This window comes from Schistocerca piceifrons, chromosome 3 (genome assembly GCF_021461385.2).
Source record: "Schistocerca piceifrons isolate TAMUIC-IGC-003096 chromosome 3, iqSchPice1.1, whole genome shotgun sequence".
Lineage (NCBI taxonomy): Eukaryota > Metazoa > Arthropoda > Insecta > Orthoptera > Acrididae > Schistocerca > Schistocerca piceifrons.
In genome coordinates this window covers 899523194-899546817 of record NC_060140.1, presented here as the reverse complement: position 1 = coordinate 899546817, position 23624 = coordinate 899523194, and the positions used below count along the sequence as shown (strand labels likewise).

The following is a 23624-nucleotide window of genomic DNA, read 5'->3' as shown; positions in this document are numbered from 1 at the left end:
TGGGTAAATGATATACGGAACTCTGTGGGCTTCATTGGCAAACTGAAATCACTCAAACTGAGCAATTCTGATATGTTAGTCAGTTTAGATGTAGTGTCGTTGTTTACATAGGTTCCTCTTTCGGAATCATTGTTTCTCATTTGAAAAAGTTTCGATAAAGAGATTTCAGTTTTGTTTGAACATGTTTTCAACTCGACATATTTTTTATTCAATAATTAATTTTGTGAGCAGACCGACGGTGTCACCATGGGTAGTTCTTTTTCGCCTTTGGTGGCCAAATTTTTTGTGGAGGACTTCTAGGAAAAGGCGCCGGAATCTGCAAGCTTGAAGCCCACAGTGTTTCGAAGGTGTGCTGACGACACGTTTGTAGTGTGGCCCCATGGTGAAGACAAGTTAAAAGGATTTTTAGATCATCTGAACTCCATCCACAGACAAATTCAGTTCACGATGGAAATCGAAAAAGATGGATGTCTTCCATTTTTGGATGTGCTGGTACGGTGTAAAGATGGTGGCACCTTGGGACACGCGGTTTATCGAAAATCGACTCATACGGATTTAAAATTACGCGCAAATAGCGGCCACCATCCTTCACAGACGATGAGTGTAGTCAGAACTCTAGTACACAGAGCACACGTCATTGCTGACGAGAGCAGTCTGGAAGACGAGCTTTTACACTCGAGAAGAGTTTTTGAAGCCAACGGGTACTCACAACAGCAGATACATAAGGCACTGCAAATGAAATCAATTGTGGGTATAAGAAAATCAGAAGAAGACAATGAAACTTTTAAATCGATGGCTTTTCTGCCGTACGTGGGAAGCCCATCGTCAAAAATAGGACGGATTCTCAGTAGGCATGAAGTGAAAGTGATTTTTCGCCCTCCACCAAAGACAGCAGCACTCTTGGGTTCCGTTAAAGATGATTTGGTGCTTAGGAAGCCTGGGGTTTACAAGACCCAAGTGCGGCCGTTCCTATATCAGACAGACGACACGTACTATCCAGGAGAGATGCACAGAGCTCTTACACCCTAATAAACCTGCGGTGGCCGAGCACTGTATTGACACTGGGCACTCTATGGCGTACGATAACGTCGAAATTTTGGCCTCGACTTCATCCTTCTGGAACTCAGTAGTGAAGGATGCAATTGAAATTCGCTTGGCGACGAATTTAATTAATAGAGATAGCGGCTTCAGCTTGGACAAATCTTGGAATCCGAAATTTCTGTAATAAAATCACAAAGACGTTGCGACGGTGCAGCTCGCAGTGACACATCGGTATCACCGTGTGGATCGACTGCGCAGCCATGGATCTATTTCCATGCATATGCCATACGTCTCTGCTGCCGATTAATGTCTCTGGTGCCTTGTGTATCTGCGACCGCATGCACAGTGGTGCGGTCCACGGCTTTAAAAGGACGGAGCAAGTGATGGACGTCAGTCGCCCCGGCTCACTGGGAAAATGGCTGGACGTTATTTAGCCGAAATATTAGAAGAAGAAGTTAAATTTATGTGGCTGCACGCCCGAAATTTTATGGATCTGATCCTTGACTGGTTTTCACTTTATTCACTGCCCCCTCGATTGTAATACCCGATCTGCCACTTTCTCCTTTACAGTTCTGATTTGTTTGACTACACTGGAAACGTCTGTGCCACCTACCCACTGCGTCATATTACTGTGAATTGTTTCCGTACACTTACAAGAAATTCCTCACGGATGGTTGCCCCGTTGTTCCCCTTCACATGCAGAAAACGAATTACCATACAATACTCCACCTAGTAATAGACTGCGCATTATTGTTTTAAATGTTCTAGTAGACTGCTGTGTTAAAGGTATTTCAATGTTTCGATGTATACTAGCATTTTCAGACATGTGACTGCAAAAAAAAAAAAAAAAGGCACCATTACGTAACTTTACACATAGTGACTACTGCAACATATATGTATTTTCCGGTGGGTGAAGTAAACTGCACAGTGACTAAATCGATCAACTAACGGAAGCCCGCATTTCGTGGTCGTGCGGTAGCGTTCTCGCTTCCCACCCCCGGGTTCCCGGGTTCGATTCCCGGCTGGGTCAGGGATTTTCTCTGCCTCGTGATGGCTGGGTGTTGTGTGATGTCCTTAGGTTTGTTAGGTTTAAGTAGTTCTAAGTTCTAGGGGACTGATGACCATAGATGTTAAGTCCCATAGTGCTCAGAGCCATTTGAACTAACGGAAACTTATTTCAAAGTATGGAGGCAGTTGAAGGTCGATGAAGAATCGCACATTAGCACGCCAAGACGAACAGTTCCTTAGTAGACCGAAGAGTCTCGTCCTTTTATGTCGACGTAATATACTTCTCTTTTAGATTACATTTATTCTATGAAAAACTGCTACCTAATCATCAAAGTAGAAAACAACTGTAGCAGGTGTGTATTGTAGATTGCCGCCTCGCTTTCAGAAGAACGACTAACCACAGTAGTATGCATAAATGTAGACACTTTGGATGTGCACTTACTTGCAGTCGAAGCAGGAGCTCTCGCTGGGCAGCAAGTTTGACTCAATCATGGAGATACTCTGTAAACAGAAAATGGACGGTGTTCTTTAAATATACGCAGTAATGAGCCGCCTACAAAAATAAACAAAATGCTTTGTAATCGGCGAATGAGACAGACAAATGAAATAAGAAACCAAACTGTGAAGACAGGAAGATAAAGTTGGGGTAAAAACATTTGGTATGATCATAATTTTATAATACTGAGCATAGAGAACTCAAAAGTTTACTACACAAGCCAACAAAAAAATATATATTGATTACTTTTCTTAGGTATTAGTTTAGTCTCACATCTGACGACAGCTTTGTTATCACGTAATATTTAATCACAATGTGACCTCGTTATGAATCAGCAAAATACAACTAATAAGGATTAAAAGTAATTTAACTTTTCAATGCGAACGAATATTTTACTGAAATAAATATGAAATCAGCACTCCATTTCATAGTTATTATATATATTTCTCTGTATATTTCCTTTCTCTCTTCTCCATGAATATCTAATATAGACTTGTCTCCAATGAGTTGCTTGCTGTATTTCTTGGTGAAGTGGTCTATAGAATCTCACATAATATTGGTAGTCCAGCGGTCCTGATAACATCTTTGCATCACTCTGATACCTAGACGGATGCGCTCACCTTGTTCCACAAATACATAATCCAAATTTTCAAGGAAATATCAAAGTGACTTCAAAAGTGGTCTTGAGATTCATTAAATAGCCCAGTTTCTTGAACTTATCCAGCATGTTTGTTAAATCAGAAACATAACGTAGATCGTTTTTGCTATCTAAGAACTTCCTGGAAAACTTCTTGAATGATGGCCAAGCCTCACTCACACACACTTTAGTTCAAAGTTTGAATCAGTCATCATTTGTCGCATGTCAGTTCCATCTACCATTCCCTCATTTTCGCACCGAGTGATGAGCCAGGTGGTCAGACACTGGACTCGTATTCGAGAGAACGGTGGTTCGAATCGCAGCCTGGGTGTTCCGTGTTTCTCCTTAAGCACTTAAGACAAATTCCGGGATAGTTCCTCTGAAAGGGCAAGGTCAGTTTCAGTACGACCTTCCCCAATCCGAGTTTGTGCTATGGTCTCTAGTGACCTTTTCGTCAACAGGACATGAAACCCTCTTTTTCCTTCCTTTATTGATGCAATCAATCATTCAGTTTCGCTTCTGATACATAAAGAACCATCACACATGTAACTTTGAAACATTCTTTGGATAAGGCTTTCTCAAACTGTTTCATTAATGCATACAGGTGAAAGTAGAATTTTTTCCTTTATCTTTTTTTGGCACAAGATTCTCGCTCAAAAGGAAAGAGAGTCAAACAGCTTGTCATCGTATTTGCGACATGAACTAAGCAGCACAAGAATTACAACTGAATTTTCCACTTTATATTATTATTAACTGAAATACTGTGTGAACTGTATATCATTAAAATTCCTATACTTTTTAAAAGTTTGAATGTTACCTGCAAAACATGGTGGATAAAACGTCTTTTTCGTTATCGTATTAGGATTAAGCACACTACAAACAAAAATAATCTACTTTCAGCAAGAAAAAAGTTCTGTATTACCCAAATGTTCAGATGTCTACGATGAAGGAACGTTCTAGGCTGTGATAAAACGTGGAAATAATTTACGTAGTTCTATTTATCTGAATATAAACATAGCAACTGCCGAACCTCGAAATTTTCCAAGTTATAAGAAATTCCACTTTCTTAGATATTGTCATGTTGAATATTATTTGCGTTTCACAAATAATTGATCAGTGATAGAATTAGTCATCTTCGAAACGATAGTTTATAGAAATAGGAAAGGTGATAGGAAGACGCACAGAAAATAACAAAATTCCGTAGTAACAAATGGCTAGGTTTTAATAACATAACAAATCAAAATGTTCCACCATTATCTTGGTTTCACAGATAACGATGCCGATTGCACATGGCCAGAGTTCCATCACCTCTTGGCCGTAGGACATTTTCCTGTATTTAACATGGAGCTGATGGCAACGCTTTATGCATGTGATGTACGACCAGTTGCAGTAGAGTTCAGATTCTCTGGAGAACTGTCTATCCTCAACTTTCGGAATGAGGTACTGATGAGGTCACCATCCCCGCTGAGCAGTATGAAGTTATAATTAACTTTTCAGTCCACACTGCGTGGCTCATAAGTGAGTGTCGGCTTTCCACCTGCAGAGCCGCCGGATGTCTTCCGCAGTTTATAATGTCATGTTTATTGCAATCGAAAGTTCCACTCGGCATTGATGCTGTAGTTACACCCACATAATCGGTTCTCAGTCACTTACGAGTCATTGCGATGCCGTTCTCGGCTACTGCCTGGACATGCATAACCTTCAAAATCAAGAACAGAGGTTTTTTCAAATGAATATTGTCAAACTATTTTGCTTCTGGCGTTGAATTGAAGTAAGTGACTCCATGAATTTCGTGAGACAAACAAAATCTTCCTTTGTCAGCAATCTTCTTGTGACTATCATCCGTCGCCACATATCAGAGACCGTCTGGCAGTGACAACATTTGGGACAGCGAGCAAGGCCGCCCTCAGAGCCGAATCCGATTATCTCTACGCACGCCTATCCTAATATTCCCTGTCTCATTGCCTTCATTGTGATCCCTTTCATCGCAGCGAAGTTAACATTTAACTAAGACTAAAGTTATCAACGATGATGAATAGTCAATAAAATTCGTACTACTAAGAAAATCATCCCAACTGATTATTTGGGAGGGATGAATAACTAATTTCTCTCTGCCACAGATTTAGAAGAAGACGGATAACACAACGGTCGCAATAATATGTCACATTTTGCAACCCGGCGCTCTGGAAGAAAGGGTTTTACTTAAGCCGCTATGACAACTTAATAGTCGATCTATAATTAAATAGTGTAAATGCCAGTGTGTAATCAAGTGGTGATCATATCTTGTTATGCTAAGCCGAATTATCTCCCAGTCCATCTCAAAACCAATAAAGCTGTACTCATATTCTCTCACTGTACTTTTACTCATGCATGTCAGATTTGAATGCAGCACCTGTTGCGGTTCACGACCAGTCGGGACAAAATATTTTTTTATATGCTCGCGTGCATGCCATACAATGGCTGGTTGCAGATCTGTCCACTTCACTCTTTAAATCATTTGTCACGTGAGATATCGGAATTAGCGGAACGTGGCAAATGCACTGAATGAAAGGGAGCATATGTGGCTACTGTGTCACGTAGTAACAGAAAAATTGTAGGGAGACCTACTGAGAAACCACTATGTTAATACGTCAGTTCTACTTCACCAATTTGCGTCAATACCGTCGATTTAAGACAACATTTCATTGTAAAGAGGAATGAACTCACGAAAATACTACTTTTGCAATTGTGAGTGGGATCCTATATTGCAGCCTGCTTCAAAATTGTCCGCTTTTGCTGAACCTCATCTCGTTGCAGGAATCGAAGATATGGTGTGGCGATGACGTCACGCGATGCTGGTGTTCGGCGGTTCTTTTTTAAAAGATTGTCTCGAAGGTCCGTTATACACTTGTTGTAGGTAATGAAGTAACTCCTGTACTGTCTCAGATGTTGTCGGGAGCTTGATGTCATGCGATTGCACGTGCTGCACAAGCTGAAACATGTGGCTCTAAAATGCACGGAATATGTTACTCTATACGACGTCTAATCGCGAATTAGTTTGGGCCACTGAGTCACAAGACAAAGTTGAAAGCTTATTGACATCATTTCACAGTTCTCGTAATGTTCAAAGCGAATATCGTCCAGACACGTTGTCTCAACTCACGAATATTCGTTCCAAACACACGCAAAAACTGTCTTAATTTGTCCAGAAATGAATGCACAGTTTATTCAATAGTAATGACATCCTTCCAGCAATTCACACTGATGTGGTGCGCATATTAATTTCAATGTCTCGCCCGTGTCCTCTCATACGAAATTTAACGTACTAGACATGACATCACATCAACAATCTTCATATACTCGTGACTGAAACTACCAGGGATGTTTGGAAGTGGTATCGCAAAGGTTATCACCCTATAACCAATATTGGGACGGTGGTGTCACGTACCGTAGATTGTTCATTGGAGGACATACGAAATTAATGTGATACGACCGGAAAGGCAAGAGTAGAGGAAGACACGTCGTAACGCCTACTGCATAGTCTACCAGTCAGCCACGGCTAGTAACCACGACTGCATATGCACCAGGGGAAGCTAGGACGACAGTGTTTCAGCAGCCCTCCACAGAGGGCGTCGACGGCAAGGGACTACATTGCACGTCATTTGTCGCGTTCAGCCAATTGTGTGAAGATATGGCATCAACCGCAATAGCAGCCAATAGTGCGGAAATGCGGTGTCACTCAGCGCACGGAGCCATAATATCACTCTGTGCTATTGGATAAGTCACGCCCTGTTCCCGAGAACAGTTCTGGAATTCATGAGCTGAAAGTTTACCGAGACGTATTCCACCGCGAGTCGTCGAGTGGATCCGCAGACGACCACGACAGCTCCAGCAACATCATGCATCGGAAAAAAGAGGGACACTCTTTGACAGGAAAGAGAAAGCAATCACATAACAGTCGTATCAGAAATTAGGGCTAATTTCACAGTTGATTATCTACTCTACATCAGTCATCTGATAGGGACACGCTCATCTCACAAGTCTTTCTGCAAAAGTGACGTCATTTTAACGTCACATGCAATATCGACACTCGCAGGAGTTGCTACCGAACTCGTGACGAGGAAGAATATGAATGTTATCACTCCTCGTTTCATTCGCAGCGCTTTAAGCTGTCCTCTTCGGTTCCTGCCTAACCACACTATCGGAAACGTCATATATTCGGAAATAATGAGTCAAACACTTGTAAAAGGAAGAATATGAATTTTGCTGCTGCACGTTTTAGTCGCAGCAATTAAAATTGTCCTCTTAGGTTCCTGCCTAACGATATACCACTTGGAAATCGTCTAATACATTTAAAATGACGACACTGTTGCAGAAAGACTTGTGAGATGAGCGTGACTCTGTCAGATGACTGATGTAGAGTAGACAATAGACGCTGTGCATTTCGTCATGATGGTGTAGCGTCGGCGGCTTATCTCTTGTGCAATAATTGTATTCCTCCAAGTAGTTGCGGAACAAACGAATAGAGGCTGTGCCTAAATATGACTTACGTCTAGCAAATTGCGACCTACAGACACTATGCCCATTGCAAATTTTTATGCCTATAAAAGCCACTGTCACTACTTCGGCTCTTCTAATTAATTTCCACAGCAACGGATCACCGCTTTGAATAGTCTGTTCTCCAATCAGTCAGAAATGTAGATAACATTGAATGTTACAGAACATATTTATATTAAATTTATAAGAAAGTCGCAGAATGTGTTAACAATATTAAGATGGAAAAAAATTAACAGGCAGTAGGATTCAAACCTTCATCCTCTACCTCCGTAAACCGCAAGATTATGCATTACTCTAGCGTCTGGTCATCTGATTTTAGTCTCCTGTATTGGTTACTACAGTGTCTCTTGAAGGCTTATAGCATTGATGCCTTATTAACTTACATTTAACTATGATGATGATGTGTTTGTCATAAAATTCCAGTGCGCCGTTGCCTTGAAACGGAATATCGCAAGTTGTAATACGAAACCTCTAAATATGGCAAAATGAAGACGGCGCCTGCCACTTCGATTGTCGATATTGCGCCTGACGCCAAAATCAAGTCACGTCTGCAGAAACTCTAGTGAGATGAGCGTAAGCCCCATCTGACACGTCAAGAAAAATAAACTACGAGAGAGAAAATACACTCCTGGAAATGGAAAAAAGAACACATTGACACCGGTGTGTCAGACCTACCATACTTGCTCCGGACACTGCGAGAGGGCTGTACAAGCAATGATCACACGCACGGCACAGCGGACACACCAGGAACCGCGGTGTTGGCCGTCGAATGGCGCTAGCTGCGCAGCATTTGTGCACCGCCGCCGTCAGTGTCAGCCAGTTTGCCATGGCATACGGAGCTCCATCGCAGTCTTTAACACTGGTAGCATGCCGCGACAGCGTGGACGTGAACCGTATGTGCAGTTGACGGACTTTGAGCGAGGGCGTATAGTGGGCATGCGGGAGGCCGGGTGGACGTACCGCCGAATTGCTCAACACGTGGGGCGTGAGGTCTCCACAGTACATCGATGTTGTCGCCAGTGGTCGGCGGAAGGTGCACGTGCCCGTCGACCTGGGACCGGACCGCAGCGACGCACGGATGCACGCCAAGACCGTAGGATCCTACGCAGTGCCGTAGGGGACCGCACCGCCACTTCCCAGCAAATTAGGGACACTGTTGCTCCTGGGGTATCGGCGAGGACCATTCGCAACCGTCTCCATGAAGCTAGGCTACGGTCCCGTACACCGTTAGGCCGTCTTCCGCTCACGCCCCAACATCGTGCAGCCCGCCTCCAGTGGTGTCGCGACAGGCGTGAATGGAGGGACGAATGGAGACGTGTCGTCTTCAGCGATGAGAGTCGCTTCTGCCTTGGTGCCAATGATGGTCGTATGCGTGTTTGGCGCCGTGCAGGTGAGCGCCACAATCAGGACTGCATACGACCGAGGCACACAGGGCCAACACCCGGCATCATGGTGTGGGGAGCGATCTCCTACACTGGCCGTACACCACTGGTGATCGTCGAGGGGACACTGAATAGTGCACGGTACATCCAAACCGTCATCGAACCCATCGTTCTACCATTCCTAGACCGGCAAGGGAACTTGCTGTTCCAACAGGACAATGCACGTCCGCATGTATCCCGTGCCACCCAACGTGCTCTAGAAGGTGTAAGTCAACTACCCTGGCCAGCAAGATCTCCGGATCTGTCCCCCATTGAGCAGGTTTGGGACTGGATGAAGCGTCGTCTCACGCGGTCTGCACGTCTAGCACGAACGCTGGTCCAACTGAGGCGCCAGGTGGAAATGGCATGGCAAGCCGTTCCACAGGACTACATCCAGCATCTCTACGATCGTCTCCATGGGAGAATAGCAGCCTGCATTGCTGCGAAAGGTGGATATACACTGAACTAGTGCCGACATTGTGCATGCTCTGTTGCCTGTGTCTATGTGCCTGTGATTCTGTCAGTGTGATCATGTGATGTATCTGACCCCAGGAATGTGTCAATAAAGTTTCCCCTTCCTGGGACAATGAATTCACGGTGTTCTTATTTCAATTTCCAGGAGTGTAGAAAAAAAATGTAAGAGAAAAGAGCGTGAGCTGACCGTGAGGCCGATGTTCTTGGCGAGCGTGCTCTCGGCGATGTTGGCGAACGGCTTGTCGGCGCCCCAGCACTCCACGTACTTGGTCATCTTGCTCGGCGAGCGGTTGCGAGACAGGTCGGAGGCCGTGCTGGCGGCGCGCAGGCAGTTGCTGCCCCCGCCGCCTCCGCCCCCGCCGCCTCCGCTGCCCTCCTGGGCGACACCCCCGCCACCTGCCGAGCCATCCTGTCCACCGCCGCTGTCGTTTTTCTGCAACAGCAAGCGTCTTCAGCTGACACCTTGCTGCTAGCACGGATCTCGCTCTGCGCACTTCTTAGGAAGATGAGTATCCACTAGTTCCTATTTTACCGCAGTTTAAGTGTGTATTAATATTCTTCAGTTTAAGAACAGCGCCAGGTAGAAGTTCCCGTAGGTTAGTCATATTGGAAGGAACGTATCAGGACTGTGGATTAGTGTTTTATATGGACGACTGTAACAGGGTTGGGCGGGGGAGAAGGGGGTTCAAGAAAGTATCAATTCCTAATTCTGAAAGCATGTCGAGGTTCCTGGTTTTTACTTAGGTATTTCAAAAGATTTTCATGATATCGCATTACGCTTCTCTTCTCACCGACATCATCATCTCTGTCTATAATATTTTTATCAAATTTCTTTCCATCGAAAACAACTCTAACATACGTTCCCTCTACCTAGTCAACGTTTCCTTCTTTGCTCCGTACTGGTTATCCATCTGCTCTCGTGTTTTTTCCCAATATTTCCTTTATTTATGCTACAAACAGCATCTATCTTCCTTGAAGTCATGCATGCTTCAAAAGCGTAGTATTTATCGTCTATCAATTTCTCCTTGGCCACCTTCCACTTCCCATCTACCTTAATTTTCGCCTGTTTCATTTGCTGTATTTTTATGTTTTCTTCTTCTGTCACGTTGCCTATGTATTTATGCTACGCCTTGCCTTCTTTCCTAGTTCTTCATCTGGTTCCTTTGCTATTTTATCTCTCAGTGCGAATCATTAGTTACATGCATTAACTGCAAAAAGACTGGGGCGAATATTAAAATCCGCCAGGTCATTAGTATACCACATCCTCAGATGTTTTTCGGAAGTAAATATATACTGGATCCACACGGTTGCCTTGATCTATAGGTTTGGGAATGTTATGAGTCATTCTGATTGCGATGTCTTGTATGACTGGTAATGTTCATTATGGTCGCGGACTTCATAAACTGATAACCTGTGTGAATAGAGTTAAACCAGTAACCTCAGGATGGTGCGTTTACCTTGGGCGGCACGATGAGGAAAGTCTCGACCTTGTGGTCGGCCAGGTAGGCCTCCCTGGACGCCCCGTCGCCAGGCTCCACTTGAAACTGGTCGTTCAGCTGCAGCAGCGTCGCCCTCGTGATGTGGACGCGTCTGTCGGAAAGAAGATATGAACACGTAAGAGTCACAGGATGCGTAGTCCGAAGCTGACGAAATGTATAGAGCCCCATCTATTGGCATGTATCTCGATGCAGATCGTCAGGGCCCTCCAAATGTTCTCAGCTGGGGACAGAGCCGGTGACCTTGCTGGCCAAGGAGCATGAAGACAAGCAATAGAAACTGTTGCTCATTTATGAAAGTGGCGAGTTTGGACTGATCAAAGGTTGGGAATTTGCATGGGCGCTGATAACTTCGCAGTTGAGCGTCCCGCAAACCAAACATCATCATCATCAGAAACTGTCGCCATGTGGAGGCATTATCTAGCCGATGGCTTGCCATTAAGGGCAACAAAACGGCTTGTAGAATAACGAGAACGTACCGCTGTGCCGTAAAGGTGCGGTAGATGGCAACCAAATGGGTCCTGCTACGAAATGAACTGGCACCCCAGACCACCACCACTCCTGTCTGTGGGGCCTTATGGCGGGCGACAGTCAGGTTGGTATTCCACCGCTGTCCAGGTAGCACCCAGACACGTCTTCGGCTCAGAATTTCATTGACTAGAGTAGAAAATTGTCTTCAGTGATGAGTCCCGCTTCGAACTGAGCCGTGATGACCAGCGAAGATATGTATGGATACGGTGCAGAGAGCGGTGCGGTACGAAACTGACTGTCGGTCGCCGTTGGCCTGACAACCAGGAGTGGTGAGCTGGACTGCCATTTCTTTTCATAGCAGGGCACCCTTGGATGTCATCCAAGGCATCTTTACAGCACAGCGGTACATCGACGATATTCTATGCCCCGTTCTGTTCCCCCTCATGGGAAGACATCCTGGGCTTACATTTCAGCAAGATAATTCCCGCCCACACATGACGCGTTTACTGCTTGTCCCCGTCCTCGCCAAACGCTACCTTGGCCAGCAAGTTCACCGTTATCTCTCCCCAACTGAGAAACTATGGAACATCATGGGCAGGGCCCTCCAACCATCTCGAGATTTTTGACGACTTAACGCGCCAGTTGCACAGAATTTTAGACGATATCCCTAAAGAGAACATACAACAACACTATCAATTAACGTGAAACCGAAAATATGCCTGCATAACGGTCAGAGGTCGACAAGGCGTTATTGACTTGTTCACTTTACGAAGCTCTTGCTTTTGAATAAGCCACCCAATTTTTCAGATACCGTAATCATTTCGTTCTCGGTACATGTGCGATTTCCTTCCCATTCGGATAATTCTTTTGTGGTGGCCTGTGCTTTTTTTTGTAGAGTGTGTTATGGAAGCGACGGCGTATGTACGATTAAGAAACCTAGCATCCATTAGCGCCGTGTGAACACAATTTAATACTGGGAGTTTTGTATGCGATGTAAACCCTGGGTGCGGCGTCATGTGCCAACCAGTACAGGAGAAGCAGCTTTCGATCAGCGCATGGTCTCCAGCACATTTCTCGGAACTTGGCGTTAGTTAAATTTGCGACCGGTAATGTCTGTTGAAATATAGGACTGGTGGAGGCGGAAGGTTACAAGGTTTACCCAGACCTTTCAATATGTTTAAGTCATCATCAGTGTTCATTTATTTATATGCGCATGGTATCTGTTCGATACCATCTTCATACTACTGGCCATTAAAATTGCTACACCAAGAAGAAATGCAGATGATAAACGAGTATTCATTGGACAAATATATTATACTAGAACTGACATGTGATTACATTTTCACGCAATTTGGGTGCACAGCTCCTGAGTAATCAGTACACAGAACAACCACCTCTGGCCGTAATAACGACCTTGATACGCCTGTGCATTGAGTCAAACAGAGCTTGGATGGCGTGTACAGGTACAGCTGCCCATGCAGCTTCAACACGATACCACAGTTCATAAAGAATAGTGACTGGCGTATTGTGACGAGCCAGTTGCTCGGCCGCCATTGACCAGACGTTTTCAATTGGTCAGAGATCTGGAGAATGTGCTGGCCAGGGCAGCAGTCAAACATTCTCTGTATGCAGAAAGGCCCGTACAGGACCTGCAACATGCGGTCGTGCATTATCCTGCTGAAACGTAGGGTTTCGCAGGGATCGAATGAAGAGTAGAGCCACGGGTCGTACCACATCCACTGTTCAAAGTGCCGTCAATGCGAACAAGAGGTGACCGAGACGTATAACCAATGGCACCTCATACCATCACGCCGGGTGATACGCCAGTGCGACGATGACGAATACACGCTTCCAATGTGGGTTCACCGCGATGTCGCCAAACACGAATGCGACCATCATGATGCTGTAAAAATAACCTGGATTCGTCCGAAAAAATGACGTTTTGCCATTCGTGCACCCAGGTTCGTCGTTGAGTACACCATCGCAGGCGCTCCTGTCTGTGATGCAGCGTCAAGGATAACCGCAGCCGTGGTCTCCGAGATGATAGTCCGTGCTGCTGCAAACGTCGTCGAACTGTTCGTGCAGATGGTTGTTGTCTTGCAAACGTTCCCATCTGTTGACTCAGGGATCGAGACGTGGCTGCACGATCCGTTACAGCCATGCGGATAAGATGTCTGTCATCTCGACTGCTAGTGATACGAGGCCGTTGGGATCCACGACGACGTTCCGTATTACCCTCCTGAACCCACCGATTCCATATTCTGCTAACAGTCATTGCATGTCGACCAACGCGAGCAGCAATGTCGCAATACGATAAACGGCAAGCGCGATAGGCTACAATCCGACCTTTGTCAAAGTCGGAAACGTGATGGTACCATTTCTCCTCCTTACACGAGGCATCACAACGCCGGTCAACTGTTGTTTGTGTATGAGAAATCGGTTGGAAACTTTCCTCATGTCAGCACGTTGTAGGTGGCGCCACCGGCGCCAACGTTGTTTGAATGGTCTGAAAAGCTAATCATTTGCATATCACAGGATCTTCTTCCTGTCGGTTAAATTTCGCGTCTGTAGCACTTCATCTTCGTGGTGTAGTAATTTTAATGGCCAGTAGTATCTTCCTGTCGGTTAAATTTCGTGTCTGTAGCACGTCATCTTCGTGGCGTAGCAATTTTAATGGCCAGTAGTATATATATATACACTCCTGGAAATTGAAATAAGAACACCGTGAATTCATTGTCCCAGGAAGGGGAAACTTTATTGACACATTCCTGGGGTCAGATACATCACATGATCACACTGACAGAACCACAGGCACATAGACACAGGCAACAGAGCATGCACAAAGTCGGCACTAGTACAGTGTATATCCACCTTTCGCAGCAATGCAGGCTGCTATCCTCCCATGGAGACGATCGTAGAGATGCTGGATGTAGTCCTGTGGAACGGCTTGCCATGCCATTTCCACCTGGCGCCTCAGTTGGACCAGCGTTCGTGCTGGACGTGCAGACCGCGTGAGACGACGCTTCATCCAGTCCCAAACATGCTCAATGGGGGACAGATCCGGAGATCTTGCTGGCCAGGGTAGTTGACTTACACCTTCTAGAGCACGTTGGGTGGCACGGGATACATGCGGACGTGCATTGTCCTGTTGGAACAGCAAGTTCCCTTGCCGGTCTAGGAATGGTAGAACGATGGGTTCGATGACGGTTTGGATGTACCGTGCACTATTCAGTGTCCCCTCGACGATCACCAGTGGTGTACGGCCAGTGTAGGAAATCGCTCCCCACACCATGATGCCGGGTGTTGGCCCTGTGTGCCTCGGTCGTATGCAGTCCTGATTGTGGCGCTCACCTGCACGGCGCCAAACACGCATACGACCATCATTGGCACCAAGGCAGAAGCGACTCTCATCGCTGAAGACGACACGTCTCCATTCGTCCCTCCATTCACGCCTGTCGCGACACCACTGGAGGCGGGCTGCACGATGTTGGGGCGTGAGCGGAAGACGGCCTAACGGTGTGCGGGACCGTAGCCCAGCTTCATGGAGACGGTTGCGAATGGTCCTCGCCGATACCCCAGGAGCAACAGTGTCCCTAATTTGCTGGGAAGTGGCGGTGCGGTCCCCTACGGCACTGCGTAGGATCCTATGGTCTTGGCGTGCATCCGTGCGTCGCTGCGGTCCGGTCCCATGTCGACGGTCACGTGCACCTATCGCCGACCACTGGCGACAACATCGATGTACTGTGGAGACCTCACGCCCCACGTGTTGAGCAATTCGGCGGTACGTCCACCCGGCCTTCCGCATGCCCACTATACGCCCCGTCAACTGCACATACGGTTCACGTCCACGCTGTCGCGGCATGCTACCAGTGTTAAAGACTGCGATGGAGCTCCGTATGCCACGGCAAACTGGCTGACACTGACGGCGGAGGTGCACAAATGCTGCGCAGCTAGCGCCATTCGATGGCCAACACCGCGGTTCCTGGTGTGTCCGCTGTGCCGTGCGTGTGATCATTGCTTGTACAGCCCTCTCGCAGTGTCCGGAGCAAGTATGGTGGGTCTGACACACCGGTGTCAATGTGTTCTTTTTTCCATTTCCAGGAGTGTATATATATATATATATATATATATATATAGTTAAGGATCACCGGCCATTTGACCATCTTCTTCTGTGCGGATGCACTAACAGTGTCCGAACTCTTACGGGAATCGGCAGTAAAGCCGCGAGTAATGAGTATGATGGGCAGGGGCACTATGAATATAGTGCGGGGCAGTATGTTGGGAATGTGGGTCTCACGGGAGGCGTGCCAGAGATAAGCCCCTGCAGTCACACTATCCTCTGTGTCCTCGGTGGCTCAGATGGATAGAGCGTCAGCCCGAGTTCCTGTCGAGGCACACATTTTCAACTGTCCCCGTTGACGTACATCAACGCCTGTATGCAGCTAAGGGTATTCATTTCATTGTACGTGTACATTTAATTTATGAGATGAAATGTTACAGAAATGAAACTGCAGTGACAAGATTTTAGCGATGTGGCAGGAACGCAGTATTTGAGAAAAAATCACACAGGGTTGTAACCACTTTGTTTCGACCTGTGTCTTTCTTAAACGCTACAGAAAACGAAAGAAGTTCATGGAATAGTCATTTTTGTAACGGAAGGAAACGTTGAAGCTATCTCTCTCTCTCCCTTTTTTTTAAATGGATGTTTGAATATCTGTTTGAGATTAATTGACTTAGACAACGTCAGAGTGATCTCCATGAAAGTTGGCAGATCTACGTAGTTTTTCATGAAGAGGATTTTTATGCTATTCACTTTGCTGTAACTCGTCACTAGATGGCACTGCAGCACATCAGTTTCAGGAATCACAATTGGCTATGCGAGCGAACCGTCTTAGCTGACGACTTCAGTCGAATCAACTGAAATTTCCTGTTCCGGTTACGAAATACAAATCCACTGACACAGTTACAGAAAACGAGCGAGCTGTTAATTATCCGGTAGAATTTCTCAGTTCATTGGAGCCTGCAGGAACGCAACACAAATACGAACGCTGAAAGGATGTTCACCAACATTGCTCCTTCGGAATCTCAACGCGCCAAGGTCGTGCAACGGAACCACGCATCCAGTGAAATACTCATGCCGAAAATGATTGAAGCAACAATAATTAACGGCAAATGTATAGGAAAAGACGTGCTGAAACAGCAAATCCAAAGGATCTCCAAAAACTCTTTGCTCCTATACACTAAATCAGAAAAACAGAAGTATAGTTTATCTACTCACGTCAATCTAAATTTTAGCGTTATTTTAAGTTGCTTCAAGCATATAGTGAATAGGATAGTCAACCACATTGTTCATGCAACTGATTTATTAATTTAAAAATGTATATAATTCATCATAAATTTATATCAGCAAAAATGATGGAATCTCATCGCTATCTTTCATTTTTCCACGTTTTTCTACAAAGGCTTATATATTCTTGATTACATACAGACAATCTTTCTTGATGTACGCAGAGGGTTTCTTGCATAACATAAAAATCCTTACTTGTTGTAAAGAGATGTGTAATCACGTGATGATGTCTGTGTCCAGGTTGTGAAGTAGTACCTCACATTGTAAACGAATATTCTCGTTAATAATACAGTGTTATATTATGATGAGGTAGCAACTTCTACAGCTCTCTAGCAGTTTTGTGGAAGACTGTTCAAATGATTCAATGGCTCTGAGCACTATGGGACTTAACATCTGAAGTCATCAGTCCCCTAGAACTTAGAACTACTTAAACCTAACTAACCTAAGGACTTCACACACATCCATGCCCGAGGCAGGATTCGAACCTGCGACCGTAACGGTCGTGCGGTTCCAGACTGAAGCGCCTAGAACCACTCGGCCACAGTGGCCGGCGAAGACTGTTCACTTTGTTTCAGTAGGGCCAATTTCACGTGGAGATTCAGTAGTCCGCTCCGGTCAGTTTTGTGAAAGTTATCGATAGTTAACGGTGCAAGGAAGTTAATTATTAAATCTGGGAACTGAGGTTATTGATGGACTGAAAGGCACATCGGTCACATTTTACTGTTTTTCGTTAATTAATTGACGAAGCTGATAATAAATAAAGAGTATTCAATATTGCTCAAATAGGTTAAGCATGCTGCCTTATGGTAACACAGGGAGCCGGTATACTGACGCTCGCTTGCGGGTGTAGTCTACGAGTAGCAAACTGCTCGCCGACAGCCGCAAGTTTTGCAGTTTTTCACTTGTGACCGATGACGAGTAGTTTGCTTCTCTCGTGTGACGTCCTCAGTCAAGCGTCATTATACCCGCTTCTAGCGTCGTCTGACGAAGACATGCTAAGACGTCGACAGGTGTGTGGTCTGAAGCTGAAAGATGCCTTAAAAGAATTTTATTATTCAGTGCTTCTTTTTGGTTAGCCAGTAGCTAGATCACATTCCCACAACTTACAACAAGCCAACTCTTACCTACTTGTTCACGCCACAGCGTTGCAGACCAGCTGCAATGTGACGAGATCATAAATAATAATAATAATAATAATAATAATGAAAACAGAATTTCAAAGCGAATTCTTAAAGACTTCAACTCAGGCAGGGGAAAAACAAAATGGATAAAAGAAGTTGAAGAGGACCTCAGACAAGCACACATAACAGTAAACGATGCAGAAAATATAACTGAATTCAGGAACATCATCAAAAAAACATAAATTTGACACCACAACACAGAAGAGACGAGGATGCAAATGGACAGTAGAGCGAAAGTAACAACACAGTGAACACATGAAGCAAATTTGGGCTCGGAAAAAACATAAACAATCATCATAAAGGAATTCAAGTTCAAACGCTCTCTTTAAATGTGAATAATCGAAAATAATAATAGTAGTAATAAATAGGGGAATTCCCAGCAGGTATGCAGGGTATGTGGGAAATAAAATACCACTCGCGGAGCAAAATGACAACCAAAATCCATGCTGCGTCTGACTTGGAGCAGGCGGTAGTATGGACGGCGTCTGTCCAGGAGGAGGTACGGCTGTAAACATGCTCCAGGGACCGACAATCCCTGATTCTACACCACTAGCAAAAGCTAGAAAATTTATGACAAGCAAATATGACACGTACAAGTAAAGACGTAATTACCCAACGCGGACGATCCATCTACTCCAAATTGGCAACCAAGCATTCGGATTATGGGGAGGTTGGACTCATAAGAGAGAGGAAGTCTGAGTGCTCTGGTAAACTTCCAAGAAAAGCACACACCTACATTGGCACTTTCAACATTCAGACACTCATTCGAGCAGGAAAACTTATGAGCGTACAGAAGCTGTGGCGGTAGTTTAGAGCGGCAGTTTTCCGCTGCAGAGCACGTGGCTGGCGGTTGCTACGGGGCCGTGGCTGGAGGCTAGCCCCTACGCGGCCTTGGATAAACCCGAGCGGATGTTCGGCAGGGGCGCGTATGGCTGTGTTTGGCGCTTGGATAAATTTATATGCCAGAGAAAAATTTATAAAAACAAAACTAACAGTGACACGGAGGTGCGAGTTGGTACTCATGTACAGAAAAATAGGTAAAGCTAAATTATCTAGACGAGCCACAAAAATATGTAATTGTTTAAAAGTTATTGTTGTCTTAGAAATTTTAAATTTATGAAAGTACAAAAGCTAATATCTCGGCAATGCTTTGGCCAACTAATATGAACAAAGTGTTTACCGGTGCAGCTAATAGAGCTGCATCGAGCAATCACAGCCGATTTAGCATAGTTTGTACCAGTTTTGATGAGAAGTCGGAATATGGGATTCTACTGAAAGAAACTGTGTTTTTTGGTAATAAATGCCGGCCGGTGTGGTCGAACGGTTATAGGCGCTTCAGTCTGGAACCGCGCGACCGCTACGGTCGCAGGTTTGAAATCTGCCTCAGGCATGGATGTGTGTGATGTCCTTAGGTTAGTTACGTTTACGTAATTTTAAGTTCTAGGGGACTGATGACTTCAGATGTTAAGTCCCATAGTGCTCAGAGCTATTTGGTAATAAATAAATTTAAAGACACGGAACTAGCGGCAGCATCTAAAGTTTAAAGTAGTAATGAGTAATTAAGTCCGTATTTTTATTTGTTTATTTATGTTGAGTATCACAAATCTGGGTAAAGCAAAATCACGCCACAAGAACATTATTGTGAAAAAACGGTGGCAGATACAGAAAATTCGACTTTAAATTGTTATTGCCTAGAAAATTTCCATATTTTTCTATATAACATGTATGTTTGTGTGTTTAGTTTTAGAATATTCGTAATTTTTGTTAAACATTGTTCTGAGTTAGGCAGTCGTTACGAGAGTGGATAGGGCGGCCATGTTTCATCTTTGGGGAGTTTGTTTTGAGCGAAACTAAGAGCCGAACGTACCGCGCATCTTGGGGTAGTAATGGGTTGGTAGTCACGTTCGGGGACAAGTATATATGTATGTAGCGACTTTCGAAAGCGATCCAGTAGAGCTCAATAAGTTTGTGGTTTAGGACAGCAGACACGAGTGTATTTTGTGAATTGTGAATAGACTGTTGAGTGCCGTGATCGCGACATATAAATTTTATAGTGACGAGTTGTAGCCTCAATTATTAACGCCCACCATAACGTAAGAGCCCCTCAGACTATATTTAAGTGTTTAGTGAATATAATGAAGAAAAATAAACTACTTGCTCAATATTTTAAATTTCACCGCAATACTTGCCTGTATTGTTTTGTTATTATTTATTTCAGCTCAAAAATTGAGTTTACGACAGGTGTGAGCTGGCACCCTATGACGAAAACCGTAGCCAAACACTGACACCAGCCACCTGTCTGGGCCGCTAAATTAAGCTGAGTGTAACAAATACTGATATTTTCGTGTCATAGCTTGTGGGGGCTCGAGTTGAACTATTCAAACTTCAATGTGTAGTGCCCAGTACCATCGTAAACTACAAACTCTCATAACAGAACTCACGAAGCAGAAAATACGAAATCTCACTCTGCAAGAAATACGTTTCACAGATTCAGAAAAGACATACTACTATAACTGCAGAATCTTCAAATGTAGATCAAACAGGATAATTAGCAAACGAGCAGGTCTTCATCGTAGACAAAAAGTATTGGATTCAGTAAAAGATGTGAAACCCATCTACAACCGATTTATGACCTTAAGAGTCAAATTACCATACAAAAACTACACCTTCGTTCATGTACATGCACCAACAAATGGCAAGAATAAAAAAGATTTCAAAAAAAAACAGAAAAATTCTGGGAAGAATTTGAAACAGAGATTGCCTAAATTCCAAAAGTCCACTCGCTGATTTTAGTGTCCAAATTGGCAGGAAATGCAAATACAAGACGACAGTGGGAGACTATCCTGCTCACAGGTTCACCAACAGGAATGAAACAGTAATCGAGTCATGCCAACTAAACAGTCTAAAAATTATGTCAACCTCACTTCGGTAAAAGCTCAAAAAACAAAAACATGGCGATCACCCATCCATTATTTAGAAAAAATTCAGACTGATAATGTGGTTAAACACACGACTCCCAAAAAGAAATTCATGACGTGCAAGTATGTAGAAGTGCAAACTTCGATTAGGATCGTTATTTAAACTGAATCAGAATTAAATCCCCACCCAAAAAAGAATTCGACAGAAAACACCGGTGATCCCCAAATCAAAGACTCTAAAATAAAAGAAAAATAGGAAGAACAACCTGTAGAGAACTGGTTGAAATTTCAAACCAAGATCATCAAAACAGCGAAAGACGTGAAACCTCTTCACAAAAAACAAGGATGTCAAAACGCAAAAGAAAATAAAGGCATTTCAAAATTACAGTTGCAACAATTCAGAAAAAAAACACAGAGGAATTTCCTAAAAGTTCGCAACAAACATCCAAGATTTTAAGACAAAATGAACGAAAATGTCAATGACCAACTGGAGTCATTTGTAGATAATTTCAAAAATTAAAATATAATTCTACTCACCACAGAAGCTGTGCTTTTGAAAAGAAAATGGTAAATAAGCCTTGATAAATAAAAAATCTTGCTAAGAACTGGCGACATACTTTCCACAGCTTTTAAATTGCCTGGAACCCACAGAGAGATCCCGAAACCACAATAGAAAGTTCGTCACCACCAACACAAGAAGAAATTTATTTACATAATAAGAAACTACAAACAACAAAGCATGGGCAGAGAACGGAACTGTAGTTGAACATTTGAAAAATTTAGGTCCAAACTCACTCAGAGAAATTACACAACTAGTCCGAAACATTTCGCAACCTGAAAAAACCGGATGACTGGAAGATTGCTCTAATACGTCCATTACTTAAAAAAAAAAAAACAAATCAGATGTAAACGACTACAGAGGGATCTCCCCCTTAACGGCTACCTATAAAATCAGATCAGTTTGACTCAACTGAGTGCAAAAGCAATTATAACTCAAATTAGAAGAATATCAAGCATGATTCAGAACGAACAGGTCATGCCCAGAACACTTTTTTAATCTCAAAACCATACTTAAAATGCGAAGCCCAGATGAAGGCCACTAGCGCGCACATTTTTAGATTTCAAAAAGGCGTACGACTCGGCTGACAGACCCTCACTATTACAAATTGTACAAGAGAAGGGACTAGATCCCAAATACGAGAACTCATAGAGCAAACACTAGCTAACAACGAAATCTGAAGTAAACTTTCTGGGGCAAATCTGTGAACCCTTTGACATTCAAGCAGATGTGAAACAAAGAGATGGTTTCTCTCCTGCTCTGTTTCAACGTAGTCCTAGACAAGGTTATGGAACAATGGGAGAAAGAACTCATAGAAAAGTTGGTTCAGGAAGCTAATCCTGCTGGGCTTCCCCAAAAACAGCCTCTATATGCCACACATCGCATTTTTGGAGCATCTGGTGATACTTGCAGAGGACGAAGAGTGTGCTGTCAAACAGCTCGAGACATTTACAGAACGTGCAGAAAAAGTAGGGTTACAAATCTCACTTGAGGAAACTGAATTCTTATGTTCAAAGAACGAAATCACAAGCCTGAAAGCAGGCCGGTGTGGCCGAGCGGTTCTAGGCGCTACAGTCTGGAACCACGCGACCGCTACGGTCGCAGGTTCGAATCCTGCCTCGGGCATTGATGTATGTGATGTCCTTAGGTTAGTTAGGTTTAAGTAGTTCTAAGTTAAAGGGGACTGATGACCTCAGAAGTTCAGTCCCATAGTACTCAGAGCCATTTGAACCAGTTGAACACGCCTGAAAACAAAACACGGTAAAATAAACAGGGTCTCATACTTTAAATACCTCGAAGATTTCATCGAATCGACAGGCGTTGAAAAAATCTCGCAAAAAATCGCCTCCAAAGAGTCAAAACAGAGTTAAGACTAGTCCAAAACCTCTACAACAACAAAAAAAGACAAAAATTCAGCACTACAACACAGTCATAAAACCAACTGTGCTCTACTAAGCGAATCAGTGACGCTTAACAGAAAACACGAGCTTGAGGGTTATAGCCTACAATCGATCAAAACAACAGAGAAGTTTTCGAACATCGAAACTGACATCAAGGCAAGGCGAATTTAATTTTTTGGCCACCTCAAAAACAACCAGAAAAGCGACGGCAAAAAGGATAATACACTACGTAACGTCACTGAAGACATCAACACGCTGGTTGAACGTAATTCGAAAGGACCTCAACAATACAAACTTAAGACCAACCGACGTTTTAGAAAAAGACACCTTCAGACACCAAACAGACAAATGGGAAGTTACAGCAGAACAACCAAAACAAAAACAGTATAGATCAATGCGGTCGCAAGAACGAAACCAAACCTTCTCGGAAAGAATGAAAGGCTAATGGAACTTCAAGAAGAACCTAAAGAAAAGTTAATTGAGTTATTTGCTTAACGTCTTCCATTTATTGGGAGAAATCGTTAGTAATAATAATAATAACAATAATAATAATAATAATAATAATAATAATATTTTCGTGTGGCTTAACGGCCTGGTGCCTGTCTTTTAAGTGGACGTCACTACGTGGATTTGCAAATC

General features: G+C 43.9%; 1 protein-coding gene across 1 annotated transcript in view; it reads right to left on the bottom strand.

Annotated features, from left to right (window-relative positions):
* The window catches only part of LOC124789372 (adenylate cyclase type 2), a 278181-nt gene that overhangs the window by 114914 nt on the left and 139643 nt on the right, over positions 1-23624 (bottom strand). The window contains exons 6-8 of the mRNA XM_047256703.1: positions 11071-11203; positions 9801-10046; positions 2492-2550 (exon numbers count right to left, since the gene is read on the bottom strand). Coding sequence (XP_047112659.1) covers positions 2492-2550; positions 9801-10046; positions 11071-11203 — 438 coding nt within the window. The remainder of the gene's footprint in view (positions 1-2491; positions 2551-9800; positions 10047-11070; positions 11204-23624) is intronic.